This window comes from Humulus lupulus, chromosome X (genome assembly GCF_963169125.1).
Source record: "Humulus lupulus chromosome X, drHumLupu1.1, whole genome shotgun sequence".
Classification (NCBI taxonomy): Eukaryota; Viridiplantae; Streptophyta; class Magnoliopsida; order Rosales; family Cannabaceae; genus Humulus; species Humulus lupulus.
Genome location: NC_084802.1, coordinates 207,449,506 through 207,461,864, shown reverse-complemented (window position 1 = coordinate 207,461,864; position 12,359 = coordinate 207,449,506). Strand labels below are relative to the sequence as shown.

General features: G+C 41.5%; 1 protein-coding gene across 1 annotated transcript; it reads left to right on the top strand.

Annotated features, from left to right (window-relative positions):
• The first annotated feature begins 7,807 nt into the window (after window positions 1-7,807).
• Window positions 7,808-8,320, top strand: LOC133806676 (uncharacterized mitochondrial protein AtMg00810-like). The gene has a single exon (XM_062244771.1). It carries the CDS (start codon window positions 7,808-7,810, stop codon window positions 8,318-8,320), a length of 513 nt encoding a protein of 170 aa, XP_062100755.1.
• The last annotated feature ends 4,039 nt before the right edge of the window (window positions 8,321-12,359 follow it).

The window sequence follows — 12,359 nt, the reverse complement described above, 5'->3', positions numbered from 1 at the left end:
CCCGTGATTACGAGACTTACAAACCTCGTTCCAAGAGACCAAATGATCGGCGCCAGTCTTGTCCGTACCTTCCCATAAAAAATCACGCATAATTTTCTCCAATACCATAGCCACATTCTTAGGAATACAAAAAAGCGACAAGTAGTAAACGGGAAGGGAAGACAAAACAGATTGAATCAGAGTCAACCTCCCACCTCTAGACAGAAAAGAGCTCTTCCAGGAGTCCAACCAACTAGCACATTTAGAAATAACCGGATCCCAAAACCCTTTGGAGCGAGGAGAAGCCCCCAAAGGAAGGCCCAAGTACTGAACTGGCCACTGACCCACTTCACACCCAATCTCACTAGTTTTTTGATCAACCAACTCTTTCTGCAAATTAATCCCCAGAAGCTAACATTTTTGCAAATTGATAGATAACCCAGAAACTACACCAAAAACCTTGACAATGTCCAAGAGGATAACCAGGGACTCCTCATCATTTACAAAAAAAATCGTATCATCTGCAAATTGTAGGTGGCTTACGTCGACTTTATCCTTGCCCACTGAAAATCCTCTCAATGCCGAGACGCTTTTAGCCTTATCTACCATTCTGCCCAAAACATCCGCTATCAAAGTGAACAAGAAGGGAGACAAAGGATCCCCCTGGCGAAGACCCCTATAACCTTTAAACTTTCCCCTGGGACGCCCATTTACAAAGACAGAATAAGAGGTGGAGGATAAGCACCCACGCATCCACCTCCTCCAAACCTCACCAAATCCCTTCTTTTCCAAAACTAAATCCAAGAAACCCCAGTCCACACAATCATAAGCTTTAGTGAAATCTATTTTAAACACCCACCCTTTTCTTCCTTTGCTTCTATAATCCTCCACTGCCTCGTTTGCAATCAAAACTGTGTCCAGAATCTGTCTAACTTCGACAAAAGCACCCTGAGTTTCTGCAATTGTGTCTGAAAGAACTCCTCGAAGTCTAGAAGCCAACACCTTTGAGATGACTTTGTACAGACTAGTGACAAGACTAATCGGCCAGTAGTCCCTAACTCGACAACTATTCAGTTTCTTAGGAATAAGGCAAATGAAAGTTTCATTGGTCGTTTCGTGAATGACACCATCCTTGAAAAAGTCCTTGAAGACATCCATCAAATCCGTTTTCAAAACCTCCCAGTTCCTCTGATAAACTGCAATGGAGAACCCATCTGGCCCCGAGGCCTTAGAGCCCTCACACGCAAAAACCGCTTGTCTAATCTCGTCTTCTGTAAATGGACGCTCAAGGAAAGAAGGCATAACAAACGGAATTGGAGACCAGAATATCCCGTCCACCCCAACCCAAACTCTCTCCTCCGCCGAATACAAAGACGAATAAAAGCCCACAATAGCCCTTTCAATGTCAAGGTCTTTATCCCAAATAGTGCCATCCTCTTCCTCAATCCTGGATATGAAATTCCTCGCTTTTCGAGCACTAAGAATGCTATGGAAAAGTTTGGAATTAGCACCCCTTCCTTGCCCCATCGGCACTTAACCTTAAACCAAATACTTCTTTCTTCCTCAAAAACTATTTGTTGCCAATCCTCCTTGACCTTTGAACGTTCCAAGAGAAGATTCTCATTCCACAAGCCCCCTTCCTCCAATCTATCCAACTCAAACAGTCTCCTTTCCAAGAAAAGTTTTCGCAGTTTCCTCTCCCCAAAGACCCGACGACTCCACTTCTTAATATAATCACGAATATGAGCCAGCTTGGACATAAAGTTCATGCCCGGCCAACCTTGCAACTTGGTTGAAGCCCACCACTCCTGGAAGTGACGAGAGAAATCCTTGTGCTCCAACCAAGAGTTATCAAATCTGAATGGAGAAGGGCCCCAAGAAGGAGGGCTAGAATCCAACACTACCGGACTATGATCAGAAACTACTCGCACCCAAACTTCCTGACGAATGAAGGGATAAAAATCTGACCACAAAGGAGAATGAAAAAACCTGTCCAGCCTACAGCAGATAGGCTTATGTCTAAAATTTGACCAAGTATAGCGACCATTCTGAAGCTTTGGATCTACCAATCTTAATTCTCTAATCAATGCGTCGAACAACTTCATGCTCCTAGTATTCGAGGTACTATTCAATTTCTCCTCAATTCTTCTGACCACATTGAAATCTCCCCTAACACACCATTTATCCCCACAAATCGTACTCAACCCAGCCAATTCATCCCAAAAACTGTCTCTCTTACCATAGGCTACAGGACCGTAAACACCTGAGAACCACCAGGGGTCCTTCCCCTCGGCCTCCAAGCAGATGGAAACTGAAAAATCCCCAACTAATGAATCAATTACAGAGACACTCCTTGTATCCCAAACCACCAAAGTGCCTCCTGAATGACCTATCGGATGCTGATAAATCCAAGCTTTAAACCTCGATCTCCAAATACTTCCTATGAAACTCCGATCAACTGAGGCCCATTTTACCTCTTGAAGAACAATGATGTCTGGATTAACTTTACAGATCAATTCCTTAATCGCCTTCCGCTTGTCCTTATTGCCACAACCCCTCACGTTCCAAGTAAGCATCCTCATAACTTGTAACAGTGCCCCAAACCCTTCTTCTTCCTTTTTTCATAGTCTACATTAAAACTCAGCTTGCGTAATTCCCGGTAGCTTCTCTGAGAAAGACTGACAGTGTCTCCTGAATTTTCCTTTCCCAAAACTGAATGAATAACCAAGATACCCAAAGAATCCATGGACTTAAGAAGTCTAGCTAACTCGCTGAGCTTCTCCTCATCCTTGCTCCTAAAAGTGTCGTGAGGAACTGGCTCTTCCTGCGGGGTACCTCCCTCTGATCACCCTTCTACACCCGCAACCCCATAAACTACCTCAACCTGACTACTTTCTTCATCTCTTCCTCCATCCCACAAGTTCCTCACCTGCTCAACACAGTCCTCTTCGTCCACCTTTTCGCCGTCACCAACCTCATCCACAAATTCATCTTCTGAACTGCCTGAGTCAAGCTCCTCATCTATTGGAAGAGCTAAATCCTCCTCCTCCCCTACAGAGTCAAAAGAAGGCTCACCCCCACCTTGCTCTTCTATAAACTGCTTGCTTTCTACGCCACTGTTATTTTGCCTGCGAGAATACACTTTCCATCCAGCCACCTTAACTTTAACCTCTGAGTCATTCTCCTCCAAATTCTCCAGTAGAACACTTTGCTTTGAAGGGACCTCCTTCCGCTCCGAACCATCCCAAAAGATGATAATCCCCTGAGAAAAGCTATGACGCTGCTTAGGAGAAATTCCTTTCGAGAATTTCAGCTTAGGAATTGAATCTGTCTAGTCCAAACCATGGCCCAAATAATTTGAAACACTTATTGGATTGAAGAGAGCCCTTGGCTTGACATTCAAATTAAAAAGACAAGGCCCATTTGCCAAATAAACTTGGATCCGGCCCAATAATCTGTTGAAATAAACCAGCCTTTTTCCTTAAATTCCCACATGTCAGTGGGAAATTGAAATTCCTTGTTTAAAAGAGAGCATGTGTTGGCCAGCCCACTGACATTAGTAGATAAGTCTGACTTTATTCAATTAAAAATTTTCTTTAATGGGCAGCAACAGTTACGGGAAGAAAACGATTCCTCATTAAAATCGACCTTGATTGGCGCCGAAACTCTCCCTGCAGTCTGCAACTTCCGACCGTGCTGGACCACCATGGCGCCGCCCCCTATTTCCTCGTCTTCCCCATACCTCTCCTTCTCCCCATTAAGTCTCGATTTCTCCTCCAAACTTGCTCCTGCAGCGGGACCCGAACCAGTCAAAGGCTCCTTGGTCGATTTCCTCACCCACACTTTCCTGATCGGATGAAGCTTCTTCCCTCGGAGCTTAAACAGGCGCAGGGAGAGCAGATTGCCATCATACGGGAGGGATATCAAGTTTGGAATAAAACTCGAGGCATCCCTAACCACTTTAATACAGGCACAGAATAAATCCCTCCTTTCCAAAGTATTCTTGTCAATGGCTAATAGCCCTCCACAGAATGAACCAATCACCTTGAAAACATGGTGGTTCCAAATATTCAATGGAATACCTTCAATACCAATCCAATCCTGTTTACAAGCTATTTTCCTGCCCACCAGTTGATTTTTCCAACTCCATTTAGCAAAGGAGACTGTTGACAATCCGGGAATGGTAATCGAGCCCGTAGAGATTAACCTCTCCTGCTCCCTCTCATTTGCACACCATATTAAAGCCCTATCGTCTGAGAAATTCAAAACACATAATTGTTTCCCCCACCATCTTTGAACTCCCTCGTGAACAGCCGACCAAGGGGATCGGCTATCCCTTCTAATCATGAAAACAGCCAACCGCCAATCGAAATGAGCTTCATCCCCTGTTACCAAAGATTGGCATGCCTTTAAAACCTTCTCCGGTGTGACTGCCCCTTCCTTCTCATCCATGATCAACTCCTTGGAATTTCCTTTTAACGATAGACGCCCAGGAGACTTTTTTATCCACCCTTCTTCCGGTTTCTCCTTGTGAATAACAGCCTTTCTTCCTAACCAGAAGATTCAAACAGTCCGCTAACCCTTTCCACCCCTGAGCAAGGTCCTCCGGAATAATAATAGAATTGAAAGCACTGTTATTGAGGACGGAAATCTTCAAAAAGACTCCTCTAACGTTTTGAACGCAGTCCAGTAACACCCTCATGGAGTTATCCCTGAAAGATCTCCTCCGATGAACCCTAAGGTTAGCTTCAGCATCGATCAACCACTCTACTTCTTCTAACAGCCACTGAGATGCGTCTAAAGAGAGAGAAATCTCGTAACCGGAAAGCCTTGTTCTCTCGCAAATCCTTACTGAACCACCATCCCTAGAAAGGGTCAACATAAACACCTTGAAGGCAGTACGAAAGCTCCAATACCTCTGACCAGAGGACAAGAATGAATCCCCCAAACCAGATTTTTTTCCATATCCAGTGGGGAAATGGACATATTTCTTCCCATAACCAGTAGGGTTATGGTGCACTCTAGATCTGAACATGCACTCTCTCTCTCTCTCCTATGGAACCAAAAATCAGTCGCAGATATTTATTCTTTAAGAACGCTAAGGAGGTGTGAGATGCTACCCGGAAGATGTACTTTGATCTTGGTAACACTTCTCAAATTTTTGAAACCCGCACCAAGCTCAAAGAGATCAAGCAAGGTAATCAAACTGTTACTCGATATTTCTTGGACTTACAAGACCTGTGGCAGGAACTTGATTTGTATCTGGATACCACACCACTGTGTGCGAACTGTACCACTATCCAGCGACAGCAATTGGAAAAAGAACGAGTCTTTGAGTTTCTTACAGGGTTAAACAACAATCTTAATGAAGTAAGAGGTCGTTTGGTTGGTCATTCTCCATTCCCTAACACTGAAGAAGCATTCTCTCAGGTTAGACGTGAAGAAGCACGTCGTTGCGTCATGCTCACTACTCCTGACGTGCCTCCCATAGAAAGCGCTGCACTTGTCTCAAAGTTAGGACCACCACCATCTGTCTGATCCAAGCTTGACCCTCGGCCCAATTGTAAGGGTGACTGATCTTGGTGTGATCATTGTTAGCGTCATGGTCACACTTGATCCACCTGTTGGGGAATTCATGGCAAACCACCAAATTGGACTCCCCGTCGCCAGAATGACAAAAAGGCCTACCAAACTCAAACTGAGAGTAGGACTGTTGCCCCTTCATTCATTAAGGAACAACTCGAACATTTATATACACTCCTCAGTCAATCTTCCATGAAACCCAAGTATGGTCCCGAGTCTCATAGTGCCTCAGTTGCCCATTCTGGTAATTTCTCTTCCGCTTTCCAAACACCATGGATCATCGATTCAGGTGCAACTAATCACATGACAGGTTTACCTCATTTGTTTGATTCTTATTGTCCATGTTCTACTACCTCAAGTGTCAAGATTGTAGATGGCTCTTACTCACCGAATGCAGAAATTGGCACCATAAAATTATCTGTTGAATTAATTCTTAAATCAGTCCCTATGTTCCTTCATTAAAATGCAACTTAATCTCTGTTCACAAATTAACTTCTGATAATCGTTGTCTTGCTAAATTTGTGTCCAATTCTTGTCAAATTCAGGAACTATCATCGGGGAGGATGATTGGCAGTGCTAGGATTCGTGACGGCCTTTATTTCTTTCAGCATCCAATAAAAGAGCAACCTTCCTTGCATTGTTTGATTTCAAGTTCTATTTCTGTTTCTGATTCAAATTCTCAAACTATTATGTTATGGCATTGTCAATTTGAACATCCAAGTTTTTTATATTTAAAACATTTGTTTCCTTCTGTCTATTAATTAAAAGGTTGCTGATTTTCAATGTAATATTTGTCAACTTGCTAAACTTACTCGTGCTTCGTTCCCTAAAAAAATGTATACACCATCTAGCCATTTCTCTCTTGTTCGCAGTGACTTATGGGACCCTCAAAGGTCACTACCTCTTATGGTAAGTGTTGGTTTATTACATTCATTGATGATCACACACAAGTCACTTGAGTCTATCTACTTAAGCATAAATCCGAAACTTGTCAGGTCTTCCAAAACTTCCACAAAATGATCCAAACACAATTCCGAACATCTATTCAAATACTTCGTACCAACAATGGTACTGAATACTTCAATACCATCCTCGATACGTATCTTCTCCAGAATGGCATTGTTCATCAAAGCTTGTGTGTAGATACTCCACAACTGAATGGGATAGCCGAGAGAAAAAATCCTCATCTCTTAAAAGTAGCTCATGTTATTATGTTCAAAATGCATGCTCCAAAATATCTTTGGGGCAATGCAGTTCTTATTGCTACTTATCTCATTAATAGTCTTCCCAATCGGCCTCTCCAGTTCAAGACACCATATTCTATTATTCAGTCTCTCTATCCACACATCTATACAAACACTATCAATCAAAGTTTTTGGCTGCATTGCTTTTGTACATGTTCACTCCCAACACCGAACTAAACTTGATCCTAGAGCCATAAAAACAGTTTCCCTGGGTTACTCTCCTACCTAGAAAGGCTATTGATGCTACTATCCCCTCACCAAGAAATCATACATCTCAAGTGATGTAACCTTTTTTGAAAATTCTTCATACTTTACTCCCACCTCGCTTCAGGGGGAGAACAATCATCACGAGCAAGAAGCTCAGTGGTCGTGGGGTTTAGAATTACCCCTTCACACTCCATTCCCTTCAAAACCAAGAAACCCTCCATCTTCTCTTGAAACAAAAATCGATCACTCTTCTCAACGCCCATCTTCTAAGGAAATCTTGGAAACAGAAAGACTTCTTCCTCAAGATCAAAACATGCAGAAGGAAATTCAGGTGTTCTAGGAGAAATAAACAAGCTACGAATCATCATCACAGGCAAGAGCCTGATCCGGTGATAGAACCAATTCCCTCAAATGATCCAAGTACTTTCCCCTCAAACAGTCAGTCAGATCTAGATATTCCTATTGCATTAAGAAAGGGAACTAGATCTTGCACTCAACACCCTATTTCAAAATTCATTTCTTTTTCAAAATTATTATCTCCATTTAAAGTTTTTACCTCTAGTCTATCAGATGTTGTGATTCCCAAGAACATCAACGAAGCACTTGACACTCCTATATGAAAGATAGTCGTTCTCGAAGAGATAAAAGCACTTGAACAGAATGGAACTTGAAGATTAGTGGAGTTACCACCAGACAAGAAGGTAATAAGATGCAAATGGGTGTTTACTATCAAATATAATGCAAATGGTTGTTTACTATCAAACCATACTGAAGAGATTAGTCTGATCAAAGAAATGTTGGAAAAGGAGTTCGAAGTCAAGGATCTTGGTGCACTTAGGTATTTTTTGGGAATGGAATTTGCTAGAAGCAAAATGAGGATTTTTGTGTCCCAAAGAAAATACACTTTTGATCTCTTAAAGGAGACAGGAATGCTCGGTAGCAAGCCCAATAAAACTCCAATCAAGATGTTTGGAGGAAGTCCAATTGACAAAGGGAGGTACCAACAGCTAGTGGGGAAGCTTATCTACCTCTCACATACTAGACCCGATATTGCCTTTGCGGTAAGTTTGGTCAGTCAATATATGCATAATCCATGTCAACGACATCTCAATGTTGTATATAGAATTCTAACGTATCTCAAGCAAACACTAGGAAATGTTCTTTTCTTCAGAAAGACAACCGAGAGGAAGGTCAAAGTGTTCACAGATGCAGACCGGGTTGGGTCAGTTGATGATCGAAAGTCTACATCTGGGTATTGTACTCTTGTGTGGGGTAATGTGATAACATGGCGAAGTAAAAACCAATAAATGGTTGTAAGAAGCAGTGTAGAAGCATAATATAGAGTCATGGCCCATGAAGTATGCGAAGGAATATGGATCAAACGCCTACTAGAGGAGTTGAAGATTGAGTATGAAGCCCCTATTCAGCTTTACTATGATAATCAGTCTACCATCAGTATTGCACATAATCCTATACATCATGACCGAACTAAATATGTAGAAGTAGATCGTCATTTCATTAAAGAGAAGATTGATGGAGGAATTATCAGCATTAGATACGTACATACAGATAAACAGCTAGCTGATATTCTTACAAATGGGTTGTCCGAGCGAGTAATTGATTTTCTAGTAAATAAGTTTGGACTCATCAATATCTATAGTCGAGCTTGAGGGAGAGTGTTGACAGAGAGGAAACCGTATCCTATTGATTTAGTTTCCTGATTTTATGTTTGTTTCCTATTTTATAGGGATTTTCTTTATTTTGTATTAAAGGGGTTTGATTTTGTAAATACCCTACATAATATCGATCCTAGGTTGTAAATATACCCACAAAATTAATAAAAAATTATTTCTCCTCATCGTGTTTATACAAAACAATACTTTGCAAAAACATAGGGTACCAAATGAGTAAATTCTCTATGTATAAATACCCCATGGCTTAAGGCCATTATTGTATCAGTTGTAATAGATGAAAAAGAGTAAAAACAGAGTTGTATTGAGAGAGAGAGACAATTGAGAAAGCTAAGTTTAGAAAAGAGTTTGAGAGACTAGATTTAGAGTTCAAGATTGTTGTTTTTGAAGAGGTGTACGCTAGTGTTGATGTCTTCCACCAATGAACTAAGGAAATTGGTATTTGTAATCAACCATTTTATAGTGAATAATCCTCTGGAAGTAGGCCAAGTGATTTGGGCCAAACCAATATAAATTCGTGTGTTGTTTCTTCTTTCGTTTTGATTGTTGTGACATCCATCGTCGTTTATATTCTGATATTATTTTAACATTTGTTAGAACATTTGTTTGACTCCAATTTTTTTTATCTTCACTCTAAAATTCTTATCAATGGTTGTTCCAGCCAACTCCTCTTCATCTAAAAGTCGATCTAAAAAATTTCAGCTTCTCAAATCAATGGTTGCTCCTCAACTTCTCCAATCAGCCAAGCCCACTTCTCAATCAGCTGCTCTTGTCACCAATTCCTCTCACAAAGTCATCCATTTTCGAGACTTGGAAGTCAGCCGCTTCTCAAAAGACAAAATCGATGCAACTCCAACACCTCTTGGGCAGTGTATGCAGCAGCCAAACCCATCTTCAACCGAGGCAAATGTCAGCATAATGTGTCATCAAGGTTCTACGTCTCACACATTTACCGCAACCTCCAACAAAGGTACTTGGATTGTTGATTCAGGGGCTTCCGGCCACATGACGGGTGATTTACAAGTCTTTAGCACCTTCAAACCATGTGCTGAATCGCACAGTCAGAATTGCTAATGGTTCTCTCTCAAAAGTGATAGGGACTAGCTCTGTAACATTATCAAATGACCTTCTCCTTTCATCTGTTCTATTTGTCCCTAAACTAAATTGCAATCTTCTTTCAATAAGCAAACTTACTCGAGATCTGAATTGTGTAACTAAATTCTATCCAAATCTTTATGAATTTCAAGTTGAGGGCTCGGAAAATGTGATTGGCAGTGCTGAAATGCATGATGGGCTCTATATTCTCAAGGATTCTTCTAAAAGTAAACAAGTTCACAAATTAAGTTATAGTAACCATTCCAATTTAGATTCTGTTTTCAATTCTTTGTCTGTTTCGAATGAAAATCTCGTCATGTTGTAGCATTTTCGACAATGACATCCAAATTTTGGTTATCTTGAAAAACTATTTCCTCATTTATTTGTCCACAAAAGACCAAAATTCTTTCATTGTGAAGTATGTCAACTTGCTAAACATACTCGAAACTCTTATCCCAGTCTTCCTTACAAACCTTTATAACTTTTTTCGATGATACATAGTGATATATGGGGACCCTCATGAGTAACAAATATTAATGGATCTAGATGGTTTGTATCTTTTATTTTATTTTTTTGAAAAAGAGACAAAGGTCAAAAAACTGACCTTTACTCAAATAGTAGAAAACCCTCACTTATGGCGGAGGAATACCGTGGTTACAAAAACAATTAAAAAAACAAAAAGCCAAGAAACCACAACTAACCCCACCCCCAAAAATTAACTCTAGAAGTTGCCCCAATCTCTAAAAAGGTCAGAGAAGGTAACCCCCTCAAAACATTTGTTTCTATACACCCAAGTAGCCACCCAAAATTTTAACTTATCCCAAATAGTCTCTACAGAATTTGAAATATCTTCGAATAGTCTGTTATTTCTCTCAAGCCATAAGGCCCAGAAAGTTGCCAAAACAGTAATTTGCCAGAGAAGTGAAACTCGTTTGCCACCCCCTAACTTAGTTAGAAACAATTGACAACAGTTAGAGGGCATACACCAAAAAATACCAAACTCAGCTAAGACTTTTTCCCACACTTCTCTTGAAAAATGACACTCCAAGAATAAATGACTAGTGGATTCCCCTGCCTGCTTACAACAAACGACCAACCAGGGGACAAACAATGGTAAGGTCTTTTTCTTTGCAAGTTGACATGAACGTTTAGTTTATCGTTGAAAACCAGCCAACCAAACACTTTAACTCTCGAGGGAGAGACACTTTTCCACAAAGACTTTCCCCACTCCCGAACAGAACCCAACTGAGCATAACTTAACCTCCAAAAGGCCGATTTGCAAGAGAATACTTCATTACCGTCAGGTATCCAGGCCCTCTGATCTTCTAATACTCCCGGTAAAGCCACGCTTTCCAACAGAAGTAATAATTGAGAGAGACTGGTGACCTCCCTATCGAAAAGATTCCTTCTAAAACGCAAATCCCAACCCTGAGTTTGGAGGCCCGAATTCCCTCCTAAAACCACCAAGTCCCTAATCAAACAATTTCTGGACAAAGAAATCATAAATAATTCTGGGAACTGATCCTTTAAAGGGACACCGTTTATCCAAATATCTTCCCAAAAACGAATTCGATCCCCCTTCCCCACCCTGAAGCTAACAAGCTGAAGATATTCCTCATAAAGGGAAGAAATATCTTTCCACAGGCCACAAACAGACAACCTCCTCCCTCTACCAGTGTCCCAAAAACCTCCACCCCCCCATACCTACTCAGCACCACTCTATGCCACAAGGTGTTCTTTTCCATCGGAAAGCGCTACAGCCACTTCATGAGAAAAGCCTTATTTCTTGCTTCCAAATTATCGATACCAAGGCCCCCGTGATCCCGAGGTTTGCAAACTTCTTTCCACGAGACCAGATGATCCGACTTGGAATGATCCACACCTTCCCAAAGAAAGTCTCGCATCAGCTTTTCCAACGCATCCACCACGCCTTTAGGAATACGAAAAAGCGAAAGGTAATACACCGGGATAGCAGACAGAACCGATTGGATAAGTGTCAATCTGCCTCCCCTAGACAGGAAAGCACACTTCCACCTATCCAACCTCTTAGCACAACTTGATACCACGGGCTCCCAAAAACCTTTGTAACGGGGGGAATCCCCCAAAGGGAGCCCCAAATACTTCATAGGCCACTGACCCACCTCACACCCAATCTCCCTAGCACGAAGCTTCACTACTTCCTCCTCCAAATTAATCCCTAATAAGTGGCACTTCTGCAAGTTTATAGAAAGACCAGAAACAACACTAAAAACTTTCAGAATATCCAACAGTGATGTCAAAGACTCGTTATCGTCCACAAAAAATATCGTATCGTCTGCGAACTGAAGATGGCTAACTTCCACCAAATCTTTCCCTACTTTGAAACCTCGCAAGGCCGAGACGCTCTTGGCCTTATCCACCATCCTACCCAAAACATCAACCACCAAGGTAAACAAGAAAGGTGAGAGGAAATCACCCTGGCGAAGACCTCTAGACCCCTTAAATTTCCCCCTCGGTCTTCCATTTAAAAACACGGAGAAAGAAGTAGAAGACAAACACCCCAGAATCCACTTTCTCCAAA